We start from the raw sequence: 24,109 nt of genomic DNA, 5'->3' as shown, positions 1-24,109 counted from the left end.
CGGACACGTGAGCTACCAAGTCTCTGGTAACACCAACCTGCCAATTTGTGCTTCCAGGCCCATGGAGTTATCGTCATGCTCGAGTGTATGGATTCTCATTCAAGCAATCGAGGCAGCACATATTGAATCTCTCACGTCGGTCAGGTAGTCACGGCGCAAAAGACAAGGTAAGGTAGACAGGGGGCCTTCAACTCCATGGGGCTCTGCTGGAGACTCGACAGTCAAGGAAAGGTCCAGACTTTGGTCTGGGACACTTGGCTTTTGGGGCTCTGCCGCCACCCAATGATAGTCCTCGAAACGCTATACATGCACCACTGAAACCAACCACTGATTCCCACCGAATGCTCAACGAAAAGTGTCAAGGTCCTAGGAACGACATACCTTACCTTCCTAGATTTGCATGGCCATGGAAGTCCATGTGCAAACTGTGCAAGGCAGCACTCTGTTAGCAGCCGTTCAGACGATTTCTGCGAACTCGAACCACAGTACGCAACCTTAAAATCACTCAACGATGATGCATTCTCTAACCGATTTTTGGTGTTGCACCGCCCTTTTGTATTTTTTTGTTTAACTGTAAAAAGCTACCCGATTTGAAACGTTTTGCGCCAAACTTTTCCTCTTCCTTTTAGACCGCCTCCAGCTTAAGCTAATTTACAACCCAGCATAGGGTGACGGAGAAAATGCGAGGTCAGGTAACAAGTACAGAAGAGGTGGCCGGTAAGATCATGTGTATTAGTTTAGGGATGGTGGCAGCCCTGCACATCTTATTTGGCCTATCTACCGAGAGCGAATCTCGTAAAAAGGCAGACGTAGATGTATTTGGCCACCTTTTTGGTGGGCACTTCCAAAAAATTGAAATCGTCGTAACAGGTACCGCATCGTAAAGCTCGTAAAGGCAATGGCTCGGGAGGTTGGGCCAAGACGCATTGCCGGGGCTGTAGGTTGGTCGCCCACATTTAGGCGGTGGTGGCGGGAGCGGCAGCCGGGGTCTCGGCAGCAGCAGGAGCAGCCGCGGCCTCGGTGGCAGCCTCCTGGGTGCCGTTGGCCTTGGTCTCTTCCTTGGGGGCGTTGGCCTCCTCGTCGGTCTTGTCGGGGCTATCGATAGCGACCTTGACGGCGATCTCGCGGCCCTCAATCTCCTTGCCGTTCATCTCGGAAACAGCCTTCTGCTGAAGCTCCTCAGAGGCGAGGGTAACGAAGCCGAAGCCACGGCCCTTGCGAGGCTCGCCGCGAGCCTGAAGCTTCTTGATCATGAAGCGGGGGATGGGGCGGAGAGCGATCTTGGCGGAAGAAGGCTCGTAGGCGGCGAAGAGCTCCTTGAGCTATTGAAATGTGTCAGTACTAGGCAATAAACAGAGCCAATGATGATATCATACCTTCTCCTCGGTCAGGTCGTAGGGGAGGTTGGCGACCATGACCTTGGTCTTGGAGGCAATGCCATCGGCGGGAGGGCCACGCTCGCGACGCTCACGGGGGGCACGAGCCTCAGCGGACTCGCCGGCCTTCTGGGTCTTGGCGGCATCCTTGTTGGTGGCATCGGTCAGAGGCAGAACCTCAGAGGTAGCGGGAGCGCCGGCAGGGACCTCGGCGGCAGCACCCTCGATGGGAGTGCCATCCTCCTGTAAATTTGTAAGCAGCTTCTCGCGAACTATTCCTTGACTTCAACTTACGTTGCGGCCACCGCGGGCACCACGACCGCCACGGCCGCGGCCACGTCCACGGCCACGACCGGAGGCGCGGCGGCGGTTACCCTCACCAGCACCCTCACCGTTGGCACCCTCGGTCTTCTCTCCAGCGGGCTCAGGCTTGCGGGCAAGCTGAACCGAGACCTTACGCTCGAGAATCTCCTTGCCGGAAAGCTCAGAGATGGCGCGCTCGGCCTCGGAAGGGGTGGAGAGGTCGACGAAGGCGTAGCCAACAGGTCGGTCGGTGCGAGGGTTCTTGGGAATGGAGACGGACTCACTATGGAAAAAGGCGGGTCAGTATGAGTTGTCATGTGTGACGCAAGTGGGTGGAATTTTGCGGGGCAGGGGAGGGATGAGAGGCCACGCTGCAACATCGTGACAGTTGAGAGAAGCGGTCTAGGCAACAGCAGCACCAGGGCAGCGACGGACGCAAAGCGACGCCCAACCTCGATGCATCGTGAGTCAAATGCAAACGATGCAAGCAAGTGGGCATCGATGCGATGTCAGAAGCGTTGCCGTAGAGGATATGTGGGGAACAGGTGCTTTGGGAAGGTACAGCTTCCTCGGAAACAAGCTCGCACTACCGCCTACAGTAGGCTCCCATGATGAAATGACGACAGGTTGAGGACGACAATAAGGTCGGTGACGACAAAAAGTGACGATGAGAAGATTCGCGACAACTTACACAAGGTAACCCTTGAAGAACTCCTTCAACTCCCCCTCCGTTGTCGCGTAGGCCAGGTTGCCGATGTACAGACGGCGTCCCTCAGCAGCGCTGGCGAGGACGGCATCGTTGTTGGCGGCAGGCTTATCGGCGGCCTTGTCGGAGATAGTGGCATTGCTCAGAGCATTGGTAACGTCATTGACGGCTTCGGAAACCTTCTCGACGGCAGCAGACATTTTGGCGGTGTTGGTCTGGTGGATGGAGACGGAGGTTTGTGGAGGTTGAGGCTGCGTTTCGGTGAAGTGCGTGATAACAGATGACGTGCGAACTTGGACCCGGTGGCAGGAACGAAGATTCGAGATTGATGGAGAATGGAAGTTCGGTGGATTAGAACTCTGAAACAATGAGGGGGAATTTTCTCAGGGTAGCTTGGTGCCCTAGAAAGCTTGAAAAAAGTTGACAGACGACGTTGCGTTGCGCGGTGACACAGGATCTTGAATTTGTGATGTGGAGGGAAAGGAGAGAGGAAAGGGATGGCTCAAGCCGCGACCTCAAATACAAATATTTTTTTTCTGGTGAGCAGGGGAAACAGAGGACGAGGGTAAGCGAGGCGCAAACCCACCGAACAGCAGGTGCGGCCCACGTTCTGGGTACCTTGGGATGGCAAGAGCGGGCTCCTAAGCTGCTGTGGCGGTGCGGAAAGACGAGGGTGTGGGTGGGTACTTGCCTATTGTGTCTGCAGCAGCCGGGTAGGGGGGTATGGGGTAAGGAGAAGGGGGAAGGGGGAAGGCACGAATGGAAATGACGGCAGCGCAGCAGCTTTCCATATGTTTCTCGCCGGATGACGCGATGGGCTTATTGTTTTTTTTGTATGATTACGATATATTTATCAACAGGAACCCAGGACAGAACAGTTCTGTTGTGCAAACACGCAGGGACAGCTTCAGTTCCACGTCAGAAAGTGCCTTGAACCATGAGGCGGGATGAAGCTGCTCACCTCATCTCTTTCCTCACGCGTCAACTATTTACCTACTTTAAGGTGCCATAGGTGCCTAGGTGCCTTATTAACCTAAACCTTCATGAAAGGTCGTCTTGCCAGTGTTGAAGTGGAAGGAGGTCCCCTTACCAACCCTGGGAAGGTAAGGCGGTGGAATGCCATCCATCCAGGAAAGACCCACACGATAGTGTTGGACATGGCAGGTACCTAACAGGCCATCTGTTCAAGCCACAGAGCACGGGCTTTTAGAGATGGGCCAGACGGCAACCCCTGCTAGGAGAAGAAAGGTGCAGCTTCTCCATTGCTTCTTTTTCTTCTTCTTACTTTCCCCCCCTTTCCATCGATGTACCTTTCGAGGGCGGAGTACCGGTACCGCAACATTAATTTATACATCGGACCTTATCAACCACGTCGGTCGTCAACATAAGCCCTGACTGGCTGAAAGACACTTAGGCTGAGCAACCCATCAACAAAAAACATGCAACTCACACGAGAAGAAACCTGTGTGATCTGCCCAGGCGGTGACAACAGCATTGGCCTATCAGGGCGGTGGTATGACTCTTCCCCCGCAAAATGGTCGTGATGGGATCCTAGCCAAGCCAGGCCTGAACCAGTGCCCACCCGCTGATGTGCGTGTTCGTGGAGCCACCGGCCGCCAGAAATGCGACAAAGATCTCGGCAGCTACGGTCTGGTCTCTACGGAGGACGGATAGCGGACCTGACTTGTCTTTGTGTCGGCCCAAAGTGTTTGCAGCTACCCGCGACCATTGTGGTTGCTCACGTGCGATTTTCAGTCCACAAACCTTGAAGTCTGATATTTTGGCATCCCCAAGATGGCCCCCAGGTGCTTGCTGGCCCGATTTGCCCACGTTTGCCGCATCCACAGATCCCGATTGGCCGCCGGTATTCGTACCTCACTGCTCAACATCGGCAAGACTTGCATCAAACAACACGATTTTCCTGGGATCCGCCTGTCAACAATTGAAAGGAATCACCTCGCCCAGTATACACTCTTCTACTTCATATTGCTGGCTGTGTTCTTTGAAGATTGCTCGCAATGGTCTGGTTATAACCTCTCATGTCTACACTGTGAGAGCAGCCGGATGGGACGCTCTTGTGCAACATTATCTCTGAAAGCTCACAATCAGCCCAATGCCGGCAAATCTTGCTCGTTCATCCTCTGCTTATTGATACCATTTGTGGCCTGGTACGAAGTACCCTCTCCTGTCTGGACGTGAGTTGATTTCTCTCAGAGCCAGTATTGCGCAAAACCCCTTTTTTTATTAATGACCACAGTCAACGATCACGATCAATCTTTTCGATCTTATTTCCTGGACTGCCTCGTGCGACGCTGCGAGAGACATGAATCGGATATTTAAATCCACGGTCCATCGCGAGAGACTACCCTGTATGCGTGCGTCTACCGAATGGATTCTGTTTTGCCTAACCTTGCCTCAGTGAACCTGGTCACGCTGGTTCATCTTAGCCAAACCATATATCAATGCAGTTTGTTTTCTAGCTTGGTTTGCACCTTGCAGTAGTCTATCAACCAAACCGGACGTTGAGCCTAGAGCAAGCGACGGGTCACAGTCGGCAGTGTAATTACACGTCGCCAATCCCAAGCCTCAACTACGGCAATACAAGACATTCACAGCTTGCACACACGCGAGTGACGCGACGGCTGGCCCGGCCGGTTCAGCAATGTGGTTCCGGCGGATGCCAATTCAGGGCCCATCTCCCGTCCCTGGTCAGCATCGTCCTCCCGTATCTATGGGACCGCGGAGAGATGCTTTGGCGTCCGGAATGATACAATTTCCCACGGCCCACTGGATCTCGCGGAGCGCATGAAGATTTTGGTGAGGGTCCCCTAGCAATCCGCGCTAAAGCTCCATGGGTCTTAACGGTGCAACGCAGGGGGGCGGCCAACAGTGCAAAGAAGGGACGAGGGCAGCAGATTCCCTCTGTCCCTTGTCCTGGACTCAGCTACTCCTATCAATCCCGCGCTCTCATGTCCGATATTGATGTCAACACGAGCGCGAATATCCGATGCTCAACCAACACCAATCAGCAAGGGGATGACTGTCGCGCGTACAGATCGACAGACAATCTCCCACCCAGGATAGTATTGAGGATGTTCGGATAGCGCAAAGAGCAACTGCCCGGGCAGAACAGATGAGTCCGCGTCTTCAGACCTGCGCCTGCTATTTCGCTTGGTGGACGCCATCGTCAGCAAGAATCCTGAGCTCGCATGGGATTCGGTGAGGACGGAAACAGTCGTGTCAGCAGCTCGAGGCGTGGTAAGGCGGAGACCTGAGTCGTGAAGGTTTTCCCTGACTTTGCCTCATCTGTCGTCTCGCAGTAAAGCGCCTCAAGCTTCTCCACAGGAGCTTCTTCGGTATGGGGCATGCTGTTACTCGCCCTGCCTGGAGAGTGACACCAGCGCCGACCTCCCGTGCGTGAGGTGGTCCCAGCCCGCCCAACCGTTACCTTGCATGCAAGGCAGCACACCGCCGCATCTTTAGTTGTTAGGGGGTCTCAGCCCATGAATCGCCGCTCTAATCTTGTTGGGATTAGTGACTGTCTAAGTTCCGGCACTGGGTCCTGGTGCCCTGCAACTCTTCGATGGGATTCTCTCCCACCTGTGGCGCATGCAAAAGACGTACCTGGATCTTGGGGAGGTCGGCTGTTATCCATGCTTGTGGCTGACCGATACACAGGCCTTGACAGGCTGCCTTACGCTCGCTCGCAAGAGCATGTGCCCCAGACAATTCCGAGCACTCAATGACGTTTCGAGGATTGTCTCTAAACTCGACTATCACGACGTATAATTTCTCTTTTTCCAGCTTTTACGTCTGACTGAGATTCCCAAGTTTCTATTTGTACTTGAATAACTCAAAATCAAGCCAGTGCGATAACACGTGACTCAACAAAGCACATGCATTTTCGCGCCTTGAGAGTCCGAATGGCTCCTGCAGCTCCGATGCCGCTGGGAAGACAGAGAAAAAACATTTCCGAGAAGCTGCACCCCCGCGCTAGCAGACCCAAGAGCCGCATCTTGTCAGAGTCACGATTTTGAAAGGTCCCACCCGGATCACGCTGCAGTTGACGTTCACAATACAAGCAAGTCCGGATAGAACCTGCCATCAGCTTTCCGCAAGCAACAAGTACCTCGCCTCAAATTCGGTTCAAGGAATATGGTCGCCGAAATCACCGGTCCCGAGCCGGCCGTGGTGGCTGACCTGCCAGGCCGGTCCATGTTGGTCCTTTACGGCTCGGAGACCGGCAATGCTCAGGATATTGCCGAAGAAATTGGTCGCAATGCCCAGCGTCTGCATTTCAAGACCAAGGTTGATGAGATGAACGGAGCTCAGTTGGTAGGTCTCCTTAAGCCTGAATGTGCTACTGCAGATCTGTCTACCAATGCACTTCATTACACGTCATTGGGCACCATACCTCACGCATTGCTGACTTCTCTGGTAGAGCGTGTTGCTTCAATACTCGATGGTCATCTTTGTCATATCAACGACGGGCCAAGGTGATATGCCTCGTAATTCGATTGCCTTTTGGAAAAGCCTTTTGAGGAAGAAGCTACCACCTGGCTGCCTCGGCGCGGTGAAGTTCACGACATTTGGACTTGGCGATAGCCTATACATCAAGTATGTCGTTTGGTCCTCGGGCGTTATTTCCCCTTCTCGCCTTCGTTGAGGACTACGGTTGCTATTATCAGCAATAGTTTCAACGGCTGATATTTCCCACAGATTTAACTGGGCTGCTCGAAAGTTGCATAAGCGGCTAGAGCAACTGGGTGCCGTAGAGTATTATCCACGAGGCGAAGCAGACGAGCAAGACTCGGATGGGTAAGTTTCTGTCGACTTCCTCTTACTTCGCCCTCATTTCCCATCTTCATTTCGGGTGGTTGTGCGTTCCGTTCTGTGACAAAGCTGTCCACAACATCAAGATGCGAGACCACCATCATCTCTTGGGATCTTGTCTCTGTGTGCTTCTCCCATCGTGCATATCCTTCTCATCTAGAGCTTCAACAAGCTTTATAGTGGACTCGCTCCTCAGCACACTGCTCATGAGAGAACGAATATTTAGAGTCCAATCATCGAAATGCTAGTGCGTTCGATACGGTCTACCTTTTGATTCGACAGTGCTTGAGTTATTCCGTCTTGTCAGCCCCGACTGCGATAGGTGTGTCTATCAGTCGTCCCAAGCCTTCTTCAGACCTTGTTGACATTCTCTTATTCTCCCCCCATCATTTGTATCCGTCTATCGAACATTCGATGGAAGGCAAATATCTTGCTCCGTGTTGGAAATACCATAAAACCCATCCTCCCAACTGTTACCTGATCTGATGATTTTAACTGAGTATCGAGCAGAGCGGACGAAAGATACATGCCTTGGGCCGCAGACTTGCAAAAGCGGTTACTCGAGCTGTACCCCCTGCCAGAAGGGGTCTCTCCCATCCCAGAGGGCGCTCTTTTACCCCCGAGGTACACCGTCGAGCTAGCCACGAGCACAGAGACACTACAAAATGGAACCTCTGGCAGCAGTGGCGAGCATAAGACAAACGGGCATGTGGTAGAGATCGGAAACGACGACCAGCCCAACGGTACTTCTCCCAACTCAAAGACAATGAGCGCCATCGAGGATATAACACATGCGACCAATGAAATGACTATTGCCGAACCTTCGCCAACGGGAGACGGGCTCGAATCTCAAAATCAAACTCCTCCAACAACTCTCTTACCCATCCCTGACGGCCATGCCGCCTCACTCGAACTCAATGAAAGAGTGACGCCTACGAAACACTTCCAAGACGTCCGTCTCGTACGCCTCGCCGTCGAGCCTTCTGCCAATGGACCTCCCACAATAAACCCGTTTGACAGCCTAACGATCTATCCAAAGAACTTCCCCAAAGACGTCCAAAAGCTCATAGACCTAATGCAATGGAACAACATTGCCGACTCTCCTCTGTCCTTCAGGTCTTCTTCTGGGGCCACCAATCTCCCTCGAGGTCTCTACATCAGTCACGACCGTCCGACGACCCTACGTGATTTGCTCACGCACAATCTTGACATCACCTGCACCCCGCGCCGAAGCTTCCTCAAAGAGATGTACTACTTCTCCGACGACGAATACCACAAGGAGCGCCTCCTTGAGTTTACCATGCGCGAGTACACTGATGAGTTCTACGACTACACCACCAGGCCCCGCCGCACCATCCTCGAGGTCCTCGAGGAGTTCACCTCCGTCCGGATACCCCTGAGCCGCGTCCTCGACATGTTCCCCGTCATGCGCGGCCGAGACTTTAGCATAGCCAGCATTACCCACCAACCCAGCCTCCCGCCCTCTCAAGAGACGACGTCGACGACGACTACGACAATGACAACAGGAACGAAGACGAGCATCACCCTGCTGATAGCCCTCGTCAAATACCAGACCATCCTCCGCAAAATCCGCCAGGGCCTCTGCTCTCGCTACCTCGAATCCCTGACCTCGCCCGGAACCCCTCTCCGCATAACCCTCCACCGCAGCTCCGCATCCCTCCACGGGCCCATCCACGCCCGCCGGCCCCTTTGCGCCGTGGCAACAGGCACCGGCGTTGCGCCCCTCCGCCTCTTTATCGAAGAACGCCTCTCCCACCTCGCCTCAGGTGTGAGCGTCGGCGATACCGCCGTCTTCTTCGGTAGCCGCAGCAGAGAAGCAGATTTCCACTTTAGTGACGTCTGGGAAGACCTCAAGGCGAAGTATACCCTGCCTTCTTTTCCTACCACTACCACTACTACTACCGATTCTGCTGCAGCTGCAGCTGCCGCTACAATCAACCACGCCGACGCCGCATCCGCAACCCCCGCCAACCCCAAATTCGACGTCCTGCCAGCCTTTTCTCGCGACAAGTCCGTCCCGCGAGCCTACGTCCAGGACGTGATCCGCAACCACCCCGAAACCATCCGCGCCATGGTCGCCTCGGACGCCATCTTCGTCGTCTGCGGCGGCAGCCTCAAGATGTCGCGCGCCGTCAAGGAGGCCGTCAAGGATTGTTTGCGCGGCGACTCGTCGAGGTACCCGGACGACGCGACCGTGGAGGCTGCCTTTGCGAGGCTGACTTGGTGGGAGGAGATTTGGTAACGGGCAAGAAGACTGCCTCGGAAAGTTTTCTCGTTGCTGGAGAGTTACTTGGTTCGACCTCTCCTTGACGGAGCCGTTGGGAGGTCTGGGCTGAGGATTTTGTATACCACATCGTTCACGTGCCCAACGCGGGAAGATGCGACAGATCAGACAATGAGATTACACCCTTTCCAAAGCAGTCGCCCTCCGGCTTAAATACACTTAGACTTGGGCCTGCTATCGCGTATAGCAGATAACGTACATCAATTATCCGTCTTCCAAACGTGCACTTGTTATCCACAGTAGAGGTTGGAATCAAACTCAGCGATGCTCTTAGCCCTCGGTGATGTTTCCTGACCTTTACAGAACCCAATCCACTCACGGGAAAATCATACGTGAGGAGAGAAAGACCATTCATTTGATTTTGAATTTATTCATTTATTTCTCTACGATGTCGAGAGTGGAAACCAGAGATGGTGAGGCTTGTCCAGATGCCAGAACACGGCAGCTTCGGTGACCTCGCCACCTCTCTATCTCGCTCCCTTTTGAGCATATCGCAAACAGAATCCAAGCTCCTGGTTCAGATCTGCTCGTAGCTAGACTCTGTACTCTCCATCTCCATCTGGGATAAGGTTCCCGCTTCGCGCAATCAATCAAGTCCTTTCCCAAGTCCAATTTTGTGGGCACCTAAACGCCGGCATGTCTGCATGCTGATATCCCTGTGTCCCCCTTTCTAGGGGGACATCCTATCCCAAACTCCTTCGCTTTATTTTGATTGATTCAAATCTGAAAAAATCGGACTGTCGAAAAAAAGAAAGAAAGAAAGAAGTAGAAATAGTGCCGGCCGCTTTCTCTGCAGTCGTGCATTATAAGTGGTTATTTTTAAAGATCAAGTCATTTTTCTGGAAAGAATGGCAGGCTTTCCATGTTGTTAGTTCTCCCAGCTGTAGCGACGCTCTGCCATCTGGGGAATGTGGATGAATTCGGAGCCGTCGAGGCGTTGTAGGCTTCGCAGAGAGGTTGATTCCGCTTGCTGACTCCTCTCCTCATCTGGTAGGCTCACTTGTCTCGTCAAGTTGTCCTGAGCCATTAGCTCCTCCTCGAACTCGGTCCAGTTGCTGCCCAAAGTATCGGTAGACAGGCGATGAGCAGTGAGGTCCTCCGGCACGGCAAGGTTGGTCCCGTGAGAGTATGCTAGCGGAGGGGGGACCACCTCGGGCTCTGGAAGAGACACGTTCTCTGGCAAAGGACCCAAGCAGACGATGTTTGATGGGTCGATTGGTGCTCTTTGATGAGTTGATGAAGGCGGTGAAGGAAGGGCAGGCAGAGGAACGTTTGGCGGCATAGGTGAGAAGGTGGCGCGGGTTGCTGTAAACGCCTCACTCTCGGGGGACACAGGTTGAGGCAGTGTGTTGCCAGGGTTGCTGACAGTGAAGGTTGGTGATGGGTACGACGGACCTTCTGTCAGGGGTGATGGGAGATCAGATAGGCGGTTCGTCCATTCTCCAGCGCGGGGGCTCATTGGCGATGGCAAGGAGCCATGGGTTGACGAAGAATTGTCGCACACTGTGGGAGACGAAGGTGAAGAGGCAGATGCTGGAGACGAAGCAGGCAATAACCCAAAATGTTCAGGTCTGAAAGTCGCGACAGGGCTCGTGTACTGCATCGGCTTCTCGGCAGGCGGAAAGTCGGCCGGATTCTCTGGAGGGGAGTACGCCGGGACAGGGCCTTGAAGTTGGAACTCCACTTTTCTCCTCGCAAGCTCGTACGCGCTCACATCTTGCGTATCTTCCGTCCCGAATTCGGTGTGCTCATGGACCGACTTGTTGTCGTCTCCGTCTAGCTCGACCGGACCTATCGGTGCAGGCAACTCGTACACTGCGTGGTTAGCATCAGCCGCAACTTCCACAGGCTGGGCCGTGCTGCCCATAACCTCGTGTGTCGATACGCGCTGAGTCTTCTTTTTGCCCCGGACTTTTGTGAAGAACTTGGCCATTGGGCTTCTTGGCGACTCTGGCATAATTGACGACGCGGCATCTTTCCCATCTTCCAACGACCTAGTCATCTCCTGCGTCTTTCGCTGGCGGCGACGGTAGAAAAAGAAGCCAGCAAGCATTATCAGGCAAGCGGCGATCACGCCTGCCGCAATGCCACCCATTTGCGCTGTCGAGAGACCTGTATGAGAATTTACCTGGGCCGGCGGTGGGAAAGGGCTATTGCTAGGCTGCACAATACTCTTCAGCTGAAAGGATTGCAGAGGAGCATCCGGGAACAGGGCCTGGTGGAGAGAGAACACGCCTGTATCGTACTTGGTGATCAAGTAAGCCTCTTGAAGAAACGACCTTCCGATGATGAACGTATTGGTCAAGTTGGAGGCTCTTCGAAGAGGGAAGTAAGGCACTGAAGGTTCGCCGTATTTAATCGTCTCGCTCTGAAAAGGATATCGCAAAACTTGCGCAAAAGCTGCAGCTGTGATTGTGATGTTGACCACGCCCGGTACGGTGAGCGGGTGGCCAAAGTCGTCACTGTTGTCATGGCTAGAAAAGGAGAAGGTGAACGAGTAGGAAGATGCGCCAGCCTTAAAGTTGGCATACTGTTCATCGGTGAGAGTATACAGGTTGAAGGTGTTGTTGTAGGTCAGGTTGAATGCACTAGCGAATTCATCGCAAATAGCGTCAGGGAGCCAAAGAAAGGGGGTTGAGCTGTCGATCATGGCACTGAAAGATGTGGACATGTTGGACAAGATTCTCGTCTTGGCATCCCAGCCGCTCGGCATCTCCTTGCTTTGTGGCACAGTAACTTCGACGCCACGGACCAGGGCGTGAGGTAGACCATCGCTCGGATCCAGGGAAAATTCGTTGTTATGTGGGACAAAACGGCTCGCGTCGTAGCCTCCCAGAGTGACAGAGCATGGCGTGCCAGACATGCCCACTGCAAGAGTTAGTATACGACCAAAGAAGCGGATAGCATGGACTCACTATAGTAGGCGCCAGCAGTATAGCCGTAGCTGTAACTGGGGATCCATCCGTAATTCTTGACCGCTTGCGTTAAGGGTGATTCGGCAACCTGATTGCCAAAACTGCCCTTGGTGATGCCGAGTCCGAGATATCCGAGATAGTAGTCGGTGCTGTTGATTGACGCGGTCACAATGTTGTCCATGCTCATTCCATCCCCAGTCAAAAGCGTGCTTGAAAGCTTGTCCAGTCCATAGTCGCCGTTTCCCCCATAGCCGAGATAATCAAGACCAAGCTGCCATGCGCCCAACGGATTCCAGGATTTCGAGTCGGCAATGGTGAACACGTTGCCTCTGGCGGTGTTGCACAAGGGCTCCTCTTCATGAGATATTAGTTCTGACATGTCTAGGCCAGAGCGCGAGCTGGCATCTATACGCTGATGAATGACAGCTGAAAGACTTACTTGCAAGACAGCCACCGGCTCCGATAGCCCAGAATTCAGACAAGGACGTGCTCGCAAGAACATTGACAGACTGTCCCGGTGTGCCGACTTGGAACTTCACTGTTGACCAGTTGCCGTCGACGCCGTACCTTGGTTCAGTTAGAGATGAGATTGCGGGCCCAGTTTAGGAAATGTCTCAGCGTACCAGTCGGTTGAAGGAGCGAGAGCAACTGCGGATTGACTTTGTGCGCGAACGATGCCAGCAAGCGCCGTTGCGACAAAGATTGTTGGAAGCATGTCGTCGATCTTGGGACGGAACCCGGTGGGTGGTTCATTCGAGGTGCGCCGAGTCACCAAGGCGTCTTTGCGATGTGCATGAGCGTCCCGAGGGAAGGGCTGGCAGTGCGAAGGGGCGTCTCCATGAACCAGACCTATCGTCGAACCGTGTTTAGGAAACGCTTTCGTGTATCCGTATGCCGCGTGCCTATCCCAATGCCTCACGGATCCCAAGGCTAAGAAATTTTGTGGTCGAACGAGTGATCAGCCGTGAAGAGCAGAAAAATTGGGAGGGGAAGAGGGGGACACGGGCAATTGAACTCTGCGGGATGATCAACAGGAAAAACTAACTTCTGCCATCCATCGGATTGAGTGGGTGGCAGCCAAAGCAAGATAGCGTCCATGGTCATCCAAGCAAGGACAAGCCCGCGCTCTGCCAACTACGGCCAAGGGCTGTGCCGCAACAAGCAAGGGAAAGCCGGAAGGCCAAATGGCACGACGAGGGGTGAGACAAGGACCAGGCCCCCGTCCAGCACCGGTCTGGTGGTCCCGTCGTTCTTGGGAAAGCTGGGGACCGGGGTACAAAGCAGGCATCCCTGTCTTCTTATCGACACACAGTGCTTTTGCCCGCTTCTGGAAAAGTGCAGAGCGTGGCAGAGCCATGTCAAGCCCTCCCTTCTCAGCATGGCGCTGCCGCCGTCGCGCCTCATCGACGACCATGTGTCCGCCCCGCAGATGGATCGAGACCTCCCGCGCCGACAAGAATCAGCAGAGGCCCGAGGGAATGGCCGACGGGGCTTCATGAGGCTGCCGTCGCGGGCGGCGGGAGGGGTCTTTCGATACGGTAGCGTAATGGGCCAGTGACATGGCAGGCAATCCGTCAGTTGACTGGTTCTGGAGACGACGGAGAGAGACGACGGAGAGAGACTCCATCAGCTTACCTGGCGAGCAGGGGGGATTGGGATTAGACGCGGTAGGCGAGGGCGACGGAACTTCATCCGTCGATTCGAGGAGAGAGTCGAGACCTTGGACGACTCGCACTTCAATCCGGAAGAGCCAAATACAGTATGGGCGCCTCTCGTCTGTTGGCGATGGTCTGACATTTCTCTTGGTAGCACAGGCATGCATTCAGCCTGCCGATTCTTAAAGTTTTGGCCATTTCTGTAGCGGGACGCTCAACCGGTGATGAAGAAGCATGTGTAGCGTGAGCGCCTCGATAGGCTACTTTGGCGTGTCTGGCAGCGGTAAAGGATTCCATGTGAGGTAAGAAGGGCGAGGAAACCCGCTAGCTTGGCCAAAGTAGGCTTTTCGAGTGTCTAGACCTCCTTTGTCTCTATCCGTGGTGTTGCTCCTTGAGATGCGACAGACTACAGGAGTCCAACGAAGCTGCAGTCGGGACGGCCGAGCAGTTTGCTAGCCAGGCATATTGGTAGACAAGCCACTGCAGCGGATGATCCAAGGGGTAGCAATCTCGATAGACGTCGAAGGTTTGCGATGGCAGGCTTTGGTTTATGACCAGTCACATGTATCAAGTCGCCTGTTCAACTTTGAAACAGAGAGCTACGGGTTCATGACACAGGTTTGCTGAGCTTTGATGGAGGGGAGTTAGCCCCTTCTTACAGTGGACGACAGACTGTCGCCGACAATGCCGATGTGTTCGTTTTTGCCTTGCAAGACGGTGATCATGTTGCCAAGGGCGTAAAGGCGAGGCAATATACCTGAGCCCTGGAGGGGCATGGAGCTGAAGGTCCGAAGCGAGGAAGTCCCTGGATTCTCCCGCCGGATCTTGTCCCCGTTGGCCTTCAGTCCAAGGTACCTTAAGTATCCTTCAACGTAAGGTAGGTGCAGATGCATGACATGACTTGGGATGCTTGAGAAAGAACACCCAACGATCTTACATAATAAGGGGAAACCGGGGAGATAGCAACAACGACCCATGGGCTTTCCGCGACTTCCAAGTTCCAACTTTGGTTTGTTCTTTCCGGCGCCTCTTCTACCTCAAGGAGGAAGGAAGTTGGCGACCCAAGCCATCGGTTGAACCGTGCACTCAATACTCCCGCATAGTACCTTAATAGGTACCTACAGCAGGTGCAGGTTGTCACTACGTACCTGAAGGTAGTCACTGCCGCATTGATTGCCTAGTACCCACTTCACAGGCTCAGTCTGCCCTGCCAGTCAAGCACACTTGGCCGGAGTCTCCGTCTCTTCCTTTCTCTTCTCCTTCTTCCTGCATATTCAGTATTCAACCATCCGTCATCGACCACGACCAACAAGACGCTATTTTCTCAACGGCACCGGTGAATTGACGGACAAGCCGCCATTGACATCTCGTGAATCACAGCTGATGTGAGACGAGTAGCCGAGTGCAACTGAATTTTCATTCCGTTCCAAGTTCCCCCTCTTCCCGAATCCCAAGAGATTCGGCCTGCGACACTGGCCCGGCTTGCAGACATCGACCCGGACCACCGACCACAGTTGCGGCCACACGGCGTAGCAACAACTGCACATCATGGTCCCGCAAGGACGGGTTGGCCTCGACCCCAATGTGACGTGGGCCAACTGATGGATCCTTTATGCGCGCCCTTCGTCAACTCAATTGCCCTCGCGGGCTCTCGCCATTCATTGGAATCATTGCCAAACATCCGCGCCACAGCTGAACGATATCCCGACGTCTTATCACGTTGCTTATATGCCAATCGCCAGGGACACCTCTATTCTGGGTTCGCCTGCGTCCTCTGACATCGCATCGCCATTTCGACTTTGTGCTTCGCTTCACTCCATCGCCATCCTCGTCGCCTGTTCGCCTCGTCTCTTACATTTTGCCTCTATTGCCTGCTAGCGTCAAGACATGTTCGTAGGATTGACAGCTTCCGCTCAGACGCTTGGATGACTGTATGGCATCCACACCTACCGCCACTGCCGACCGGCCCGCCTCCTTCAGACTGCCAACATCGATAACGACAGTGCGTTGACTGCTCGTTGCCTCCCCACAGGATGGAAGCCCAGTGCCGGGATATGGGAAAACGCCCGCGCTGAATCTGTCATTCTTCAAGCTCCACCCGCTGTCGATAACTTCAAACCTAGAAAATCTATCGGCTTCTTCGGACCTCACCTCACTTTTCACTCAACGCCAATTTGAGTTATAATAAAGGCTATAGCTGACAATCAAGAGCCGTGCGAAAGAGAGATCAACAAAACAAGGTTTTCACTTTCAACGTTGGAATTTCATCAACATGATACACCTCATCAGCCTAGCCAGGCACAGAACTGACAGTACCACATGCACAACCTGGCCGCATGAGGGGCGCTAGCCAAAGGCAACCGGAGAGAGGGTGCCGCGGAACTCAAAGCTGCTTGTCATTCCCAAGCCTGTTGTTCCGCCCTCCGTCGGCGCGAGGCCTGCGTCTTCGGCACATCCTCGCTTGTCGTCCCTCTGAACTGGAACCTCCGGCGGCGTCAACGACCCATTTGCACCTGTTCACATAAGGATTGACTAGTGACGGTTAGAAGTCCAATTCCAGTGTCATATCTGTCCCTCTGCCACTCACGAAGGTACAGACTGAATTCCGTAGAACGAACTGCAGAGAGCCAATTTCGACACCCCTGATTCGCAGTCTGTGCTTAATACAAACAGCGGTCGGCAAGGTCAAATTGATCGCCAGCATGCCACTAAAGTGTCCTGTCACAGCGCCATGGCTCGACACTGATCAACTGCATCAAGGTGCGTTGGCTCGTCGCATTGGCTGAGTGCCGCGCAAGAGTGCAACGCGATACACTGAAGAGAAGTCAAAACGCGTCATCTGGTACCGGTACAGCGTATCAGGTTGCTGCGGTGCCGTGGCCTGATGTCGGTCTTCACCGCAGCTGTCAGACGCAGGTCGGAAATGGCGAGAAGCCTTCCATGCCGTGGCGCCCGTTCACTCATTGCCCCCACGCGCAACGGTGCGCTAAACGTGGAGGCCGATTACGGACGATTTAATCGTCATTTTGGAGTGGCAGAATTGGATGGTATCATCCAATCTCTCTCCCTATGCCGAGCGGAGAAAATGCGCTAGGCCTGTCTTGATAGACCTGGGTTGACCCTGTTTACAGTTCTTCGAGCACCAGGTGACGAAGTTTGGCATATCGAGACCTCGAAATCAATACTCAAAGTCCAAATCGGCAGAATATATGATAGCCAACTACTCTGACGCCGGAGTTTCATGCCACGCGCAGGATCAGAGTATAGTCATACCATGCCTACCTCCACGCCACCTTTCGATCAGCCCTACATTACTTTATCGTGCATGTCGACATCCGCGTGCCGTGTCAATGGTCAATGGGAAGCTGCTTGGCTGCGTTACACGGAACATAGAGTGGACTTGCGGCGTCAGTACTGCAAAATAGGCAAGCACGTTGGGCAGTCAATCTCACCCGACGGATAGGTTCAGGCCGGGCCTCTCTGAAGTCTGAACCTCTTTGGAGACGCATACGTAGTAAACAATTCAAGGTGTCTGCATGTCCTAGACATTTTTCCACTCCGCACATTTAGACGCACATCTCCCGGACGCACGGTGATTGCACCCGTGCACACTAAGGTAGACTTCGGCTCAAGCGGACCACAACAAATTGTCTTAACCCACCGTCATCGCCAACAACTATCCGAAGTGTCTTGCTGGGAGGACGGGCAGACGAGGTACGAAGCTAGTTGAGACTACCAACCAACCTCTTTACGGAGACAGAGCGTTATAGGCTTAGCCTTTCAACCACTAGCCGCAAACGCATTGTTGGCGAGGGTTTCTCGGTGTGCCTGCGCGATCTTCCCAGATGCCTTTGACAGAATGTCGATCATTTCCCCCGCCGCTAATTACTGATAGCTACTATTATATTGCTACCAGGTCTTCGCACGTACTCATTGTCCGTTACGAAGCAGCTCCCCAAATTATCTATGGAGTGCTCGTCCCTATGGTCATAAATCCACAATCACAGACGCAAGTTGCCATCAAGCAAATCTGCGTGGCTGGCCCCTCCCTTCGATGGAGGCCGGATTGTCTTAGACATTTCTAGCTCACGGCCAGCACTGCCTTCGGTTGACACTAAAGACTAGAGGAGAGACACTACAGCACGTTTCTTGACTCGAACATCAACGAATGGAAGCGAACCAAGACGATACTTTTCAGCCGTCATTGACCAGCAATGGTGGACTTTCCGATGAACATTTTCCCCCTTGCAGCCGCACACCGTCTTCTTGTGTTCTGCTCCAAGGAGCACTGGCACCAAAGTCTTGCTACTTAGACAGAGCTCGTAGTTGAAGACCGAGAGTCTGTAAAGATGCTCTCCTACTTAGCGCAACTAGAGCAAAAGCTTGGGGATGGCAGTACCGCCGCCGGTAGCAGCTAAAGCTCCGGTGCCACTCTGTCGCGTCGGCCCCTTGTCCTTGAAAGGTAGTTCTTGGTGGTCACCGCGACGCTAGAGGCCCAGCCGCGTCGGTTTTGATTGACGGCGGGCCATTTCAAATGAGATGGCTCCTGTCACTGCTACACTACATCAGTGGCACACACAAAGCCGGGAAGTTAAGGTGCCATGGTGAACTAACTAGCTGGCTGGCTCCCCTGTTCTTCCTCCCGAAGTTGCCAGGTTACGCGTCGGCGCACCCACCTTACGGTCCGAAGACAGCAGAGAATATGAACCCCCTCTACGCCCTAATCGCCGCCCGGCGTCCGGCGTCCATGGCCGTTTCCTCGCAACTTCATCGCCCGCTTCATTCCAGACCTTGCAATGAGTGTGTGGGCTTGACATGACTACTTCAGAGCCACGAGTACTTGGTAGTTGTCGCCGTATCAGTTCGTGCGTCGCGGTTACAAGTAGAGTTGACCGTCAAAGGGGGCAAGGATGCGTGGGAGAAGGCGGGACTGCGATTCGAGACGATACATCGATATGGAACTCCTCAAGCTCGCGTTGCTTTCCCTGGCGGCATTCTCGAACCCAGTCCAGGCCCTTCAAGTTGGTAAGTTGGCAAATATAGATCTTCTCTCAAAAAATACCGAGAAGCTGACTGTACGGCAGTAAATCATATTCCTCACGGCAGGAGACAGGTCGTCGGCTTTAACAGCACGACATCATCAGCCGCAACAAGCTCTGCACTGCAAATTACGTCTTCATCTACCAGCTCAATCACCCAAGCAGGAAACCCGTCAACTAGCACAGTCGGGACCGAAATACTCTCATCTACCTCAATCAACCAGCTAGCAGGATCTCAAAGTTCGATAGGGATCTCCTCGGTAAGAGGAGAGTCAGGGATAGGCAGCTCATTGTCGACGACATCAGACGAAACCAGTTCGCAGATCTCGGCCGCCGTAGGAAGCACACTGACCCTTACCAATGGCACAACGCAAACCACAGCCCTTGTCACCGCGACAGATGTGATGACCTCGCAACCCAGCAGATCATCTTCATTCACTGGAGCATTGACACCGTCCACTGCTTCTACTCGAGATTCGACGTCAGTAGGTTTCAACATCGCGGCCTCTGGCAACCAAACTCGTACTGTATTCACGGCGTCTTTACCGGCAACTCCCACGAGTGTCAGATCATTCTTTCCTATTAGCAACGTTTCAATATCCGCGTCGCCCAGCGGGAACTACACGAATGGAAATTATAGCGGCTCGCCCACAGACGACGGCGGGGGGGATTATGTGACTTTGACACTCAAGGGCGGTTACGAGCCACCTGTTGTCTGCATATCGACTACACAAGGCGCCATACCGACAACTTGGTCAATAGTATACACGACAACAACGACAATCTTCGGGGATCCGACGGGTTATACTCCACCGGAACCCGAAATCACGATCCCAATCACCTGCAGTCCTGCAGGTCTGGAAGAAGGCAAGGGTAAGACAAAAGTGTCTGCGAGTGTTTCGTGTACCTCAGAGGATGGTGTGGATATTTGCGCAACCGAAGCTCCTCAGTTTCCAACCTTCAGTTCAACTCTTGGTCCAGAAACGACTGTTACCTTTGTCACTACGGCCAAAAATCCCTCCGTGGTCTTCTCACCTATCAGTACACCCCGATACGGTCACGATCCTGAGACACAAGCCCCGCAAGACAGGCGCTCATCTGCGAAACCCACAGCAGAATCCAAGCCGAAACCGACGCCTTCGACTCAGTCACCCAATAACGATCCGAGACCACCTGGCTCGCCACGTGAAAGTGCCAAGGAACCGCCCAAGGCTACCTACATGATTACCGTAGCGCCAACCAAGATCATCATCAACGACCAAACGTTTACGCAGACCGACCCTTCAGAGACGACTAAGGTGACAGTGAGCGGCGATGAATTCACAATTAACCCGAGCGAGGTCATTGGGGGTGGGACGGTCGTCGATCGGCCCGGTAATGTCGGCCGAAGCACGATGATCCCATCCAGCACGGTGGTGGGCGACTTGCCTATTGTGATTGCGCCCGCAGGAACGCAAAACGTTGTTGTCGTCGGTGGGACGACGTTTGGGGTGCAGGCTACTCCCATAACGGCTGTGGTTGAAGGCCAGACGATCACTATTGAGCCATCCGCCGTCATTGTCCCGGATCCAAACGCTCCAATCGGCGGTGCAGCTCCGGTAACGACAGTGGTGAAAGGGCAGACCATCACACTTGTGCCATCAGCGGCCGGTGCCCCGGGGGAAACTGTTTCATCCGGCCGCGCTGCTCCACTGACGACCGTGATCGATGGGCAGAAGACGACAATCCAGCCATCCGCAGTGGCCGTCCCCAAACGAACCGTTTCGATCAGCCGCGCGTCCCCGGTCCAAACGGAGATCGTCGTGGCAGGCGGCGAGATGATTACTGCCATTGGCCCATCCGTGGTCGTCATTCGGTCGACCACGTTTACCTACGGGCTAGTTTCAACAGTCATCACAAAGGTTGTAGATGACGATACTATCTCAATAGGACCCTCAGGGGTTTCTGTGCGCAATATCACTGTGGGAGGTCCTGGGGCAAAGGCAACGGACACCACCTACGAGATCGTGGGCGGCGCTTCAGTCACGCAAGTCGGGGCATCGGTGGTGGTCGTAGACGGCACAAGCTTCACTGTGGGGCCAGGAAAGGGGACAACGACAAAGGTGTTTGGCGGCGAGACCATCACGGTTGGTCCGTCCGGCGTGGTCGTTTCGACGATTACTCTTCCGTACCCGTTTGGGCCGACGGTGATTACGACAATCGACGTGCCTTCGACGGCGGCGGCGCCGTCGCCGGTGCCGTCTGAGACGAAGAAGAATGGCGGTGGTGCCGTCAGGCCGGCGAGGGCATTGACGGGGTTGCATTTAGAGGTTTGCATAGCGATCGGCGTCTGGGTTCTGGGGCACATGTTTTGAGACACGCCAGGGGACATGACATGTGCATGTTCAGTGTGTGCTACTGGCGTCGGACGGTTCTTCTTTCTCTTTGGTATAGTGCAAAACAGGGCACAATGGGACAAGCGAGGGTCGCATACATTGTATAGAATCAGGAATGGGGCTCTGCAACGACGGGAAGGGCTGAGCTTTTGACACCTCCCAGGGAAGCGAAAGGAATCATGATGGATGGCGCGATACGACAGGGAACGGCACAAGCGGAACGCGGGGTTCTGACGCAGTGCGACCCTGTCGTCAACGACGCCGACGAACTGTATTATTATTACAAGATACATCTTAGAATGTAAACATAATCCATTCTACGAAGAGTAGAAGTAGGAGAGCGAGCAGGGCCACCACCAGGAGCGGCAGCAAGGCCACATACCACAGTACTCAGACATGACGCACAGCCATATGCGGGTTACAGGAAATGCCAAGCCCCCACCCCGCGGCCGATGGGGCCGGCCTCCGTCGGCGCCGACGGGCTTTCTGGCTGACAGGTCTTTCTGGGGGGGCGAGTGCCGAATGATCAATATGACGCAGCATCATCTCATCCGATCTTTGTGCGTCCTGTCCTGGGTGAGTAAGTAACCTGCCAGATTTGGGATGGAAGGCTTCTGGAAAGGGGCACGGGTGATGTGATTGGTCGCATCACCCCCGCGCCGGCGCCTTTGCGCCCATGGCCTGCTGGTGAGGTTTGGGGCTGAAGGCGAGGTGGTTCAGATGATACACTCGCGCGAGTCGAGGACCAGATGACGGACGGATTGGACGCATGGTGGTGGGAGGTGAAAAGGCGTAAGGATGGGGGAGAAAAGAGCCTCTTTCTTTAGCGGGTTGGAGGGCGGTAGACACGGTGTGAATGTGCTCCAGGCGAGGTGGATCTAGAGTCTGATTGCGGGCAGGAAAGACGTGGAGGGGTAGAGAATGAGGGGTCAAGTTTGGGATTCTCACATGGCTGCCTTACAGACGTCACGGTTCCCTTGTCTCGGGGAGGACGAGCGACGGCTTGTTTTGGCCGGCGGACCACCCCCCTGGAAATCGGGGGGCCGCATCGCGGCCGGTCGTGGGTTCGCTCTAAAAAAGAATACACCCATGTTGTTCTTCAGCCTTGGTGGTTCTCTCTGCGTCTAGTTCTTCTCTCTTGGGTTCGGTAGGCCAGGTTGGTAGGTAATCTTGCTGTTTGAGTCTCTCAGCCTTGGACGTGGAGTTGACGTGGGGTCGGCGTTTGGTTCTATGGGATAGGGATCGTGATATCAGTGTACACGTTCATACTCCCCCTGGCTTTCTTCCCTACCTCTACGCGCCCGCACACTCCCGCGCGCGTCCGTCGTGGTAGAAGGGTATCTTGAGACCGGAATATCTATCAGGTATCTGAAACCACGACCTGGTCTTCCACCTAGCCCGCCCACTGCATCAGCCCGATCCATTCTTCCAGATACGTCACGGGCTAGAAAGAGAAGAAGCCGGCTCTCCAAACGCGTATCAGAACGCAAGACCAGGCTGTCGACGTTGAAGCATTTCGCATCCCACACGGCCCTAATCTATTCACGACTGTTCACTGTGTGGGGTTGGGGAGGGTTTCGAACGCCAAGGCATCTAGACTGGACTTATACCACTTGGACGCTATGCGGCCGCATGCTTGCGGGTGGATTCGAGATGGGAGGTGATGGTTTTGTGTATATTGGATTATTCTCTCAGCCCTTTTTGGAGGGTCTTGTTTAATCCGCTTTTTTGGTGTTTAGTGTTTGGCGAGGGATAGGTGCGACGTTGAGGCGTGGGTTTGGGGTTCTATTTTCTGTTTTTGGCTCCTGTTGGATGTTACTCTCCCGTCTGGACGAGGCTTGGTCTGCGGGGTGAATGTAAGTACAGCTTCAGGGGCATTATGGAAGAAGAACAGGAAGGCTGAGAAAGGGTTCTAGAACTTCTTTTCTTAGATGGTGTCACCGCAGAGGGTGAATGTTTGACGGCATCTGCCGATTTGGGCCCTTTTCCAAGAAAAGGCATTCAAACCGCCTGATTTTCTGCGCCTATGCTCGTCCCATCATGCCACATTTCTTAGGAGGGCTATTATGCTATGAAGACTGATATGTTAGTAGGAGCGATATGTGCCTGAATTTACAGAGGTTTAGAGTAGATGATTTTCTCTTGGAAGTGGAGGGGAGCACGGGGTCCGGGGTCTGGGGTATCGGACCTTTTGCGGGCGCGGAGGTTCGGGCCGGGGAGGGAGGTTAGGGGCCGGTTCCACGGGGGACGGAAGAAAGTGTCTTCCGGTCCCGGCTCAGTGCCCGCGGTCCTTCGGTTCTAGGTGGCTAGGATGAGTCTTTGGCTAGGTTGACGGTGTGCTGTTGGTAATCTGTCGTTGTATACGAATCAATGGATGTGATTGGGGCTAGGAAAATCGGCTCTCCGGAGTTTGGATCAAGTCAAATCCATTGCTTCATCCATAAGCTTCTGTTGGACATGTATTTGGATCATGTACGAAGAAGCAGGGATGATAGATGTTTGATGATGCATGTCTAACACTGACGCCTTCTGGCAGACTTTCTCGTCTCCCGCTCCTTATTCCTAATGTGACCATGATGAGAGCACACCGATGACACTCAGC

At 54.0% G+C, this 24,109-nt stretch overlaps 8 protein-coding genes across 8 annotated transcripts; 5 read left to right on the top strand and 3 right to left on the bottom strand.

The window, feature by feature from the left end:
- Positions 1-956: 956 nt before the first annotated feature.
- Positions 957-2,585, bottom strand: CLUP02_15060 (RNA recognition domain-containing protein; the record flags this gene model as incomplete). The annotated part of the gene is made up of 4 exons (XM_049293984.1): positions 957-1,322; positions 1,377-1,619; positions 1,671-1,962; positions 2,371-2,585. The coding sequence occupies 4 exons, from the start codon at positions 2,583-2,585 to the stop codon at positions 957-959; spliced, it is 1,116 nt and encodes a 371-aa protein (XP_049151130.1).
- A 3,955-nt stretch (positions 2,586-6,540) lies between these two features.
- Positions 6,541-9,481, top strand: CLUP02_15059 (flavodoxin; the record flags this gene model as incomplete). Its single annotated transcript, XM_049293983.1, has 4 exons — positions 6,541-6,720; positions 6,827-7,002; positions 7,105-7,203; positions 7,729-9,481. 4 exons carry the CDS (start codon positions 6,541-6,543, stop codon positions 9,479-9,481), a joined length of 2,208 nt encoding a protein of 735 aa, XP_049151129.1.
- A 910-nt stretch (positions 9,482-10,391) lies between these two features.
- Positions 10,392-13,153, bottom strand: CLUP02_15058 (eukaryotic aspartyl protease; the record flags this gene model as incomplete). The annotated part of the gene is made up of 4 exons (XM_049293982.1): positions 10,392-12,391; positions 12,439-12,819; positions 12,878-13,005; positions 13,062-13,153. 4 exons carry the CDS (start codon positions 13,151-13,153, stop codon positions 10,392-10,394), a joined length of 2,601 nt encoding a protein of 866 aa, XP_049151128.1.
- Positions 13,154-13,534: 381 nt separating this feature from the next.
- CLUP02_15057 (uncharacterized protein) lies at positions 13,535-13,996 on the top strand (the record flags this gene model as incomplete). Its single annotated transcript, XM_049293981.1, has 1 exon — positions 13,535-13,996. One exon carries the CDS (start codon positions 13,535-13,537, stop codon positions 13,994-13,996), a length of 462 nt encoding a protein of 153 aa, XP_049151127.1.
- On the bottom strand, positions 13,898-14,260 carry CLUP02_15056 (uncharacterized protein; the record flags this gene model as incomplete). The annotated part of the gene is made up of 1 exon (XM_049293980.1): positions 13,898-14,260. The coding sequence occupies one exon, from the start codon at positions 14,258-14,260 to the stop codon at positions 13,898-13,900; it is 363 nt and encodes a 120-aa protein (XP_049151126.1).
- A 1,311-nt stretch (positions 14,261-15,571) lies between these two features.
- CLUP02_15055 (uncharacterized protein) lies at positions 15,572-15,871 on the top strand (the record flags this gene model as incomplete). Its single annotated transcript, XM_049293979.1, has 1 exon — positions 15,572-15,871. A coding segment is annotated over one exon (300 nt), but the record flags the coding sequence as incomplete, so codon positions are not given.
- Positions 15,872-17,367: 1,496 nt separating this feature from the next.
- On the top strand, positions 17,368-18,178 carry CLUP02_15054 (uncharacterized protein; the record flags this gene model as incomplete). Its single annotated transcript, XM_049293978.1, has 3 exons — positions 17,368-17,500; positions 17,780-17,807; positions 17,989-18,178. 3 exons carry the CDS (start codon positions 17,368-17,370, stop codon positions 18,176-18,178), a joined length of 351 nt encoding a protein of 116 aa, XP_049151124.1.
- Positions 18,179-18,307: 129 nt separating this feature from the next.
- CLUP02_15053 (uncharacterized protein) lies at positions 18,308-21,486 on the top strand (the record flags this gene model as incomplete). The annotated part of the gene is made up of 6 exons (XM_049293977.1): positions 18,308-18,392; positions 18,459-18,500; positions 18,560-18,661; positions 18,749-18,846; positions 18,922-19,118; positions 19,200-21,486. 6 exons carry the CDS (start codon positions 18,308-18,310, stop codon positions 21,484-21,486), a joined length of 2,811 nt encoding a protein of 936 aa, XP_049151123.1.
- Positions 21,487-24,109: the final 2,623 nt, after the last annotated feature.

This window comes from Colletotrichum lupini, chromosome 8, assembly GCF_023278565.1.
Source record: "Colletotrichum lupini chromosome 8, complete sequence".
Lineage (NCBI taxonomy): Eukaryota > Fungi > Ascomycota > Sordariomycetes > Glomerellales > Glomerellaceae > Colletotrichum > Colletotrichum lupini.
This window is presented reverse-complemented; position numbering and strand designations above follow the sequence as displayed.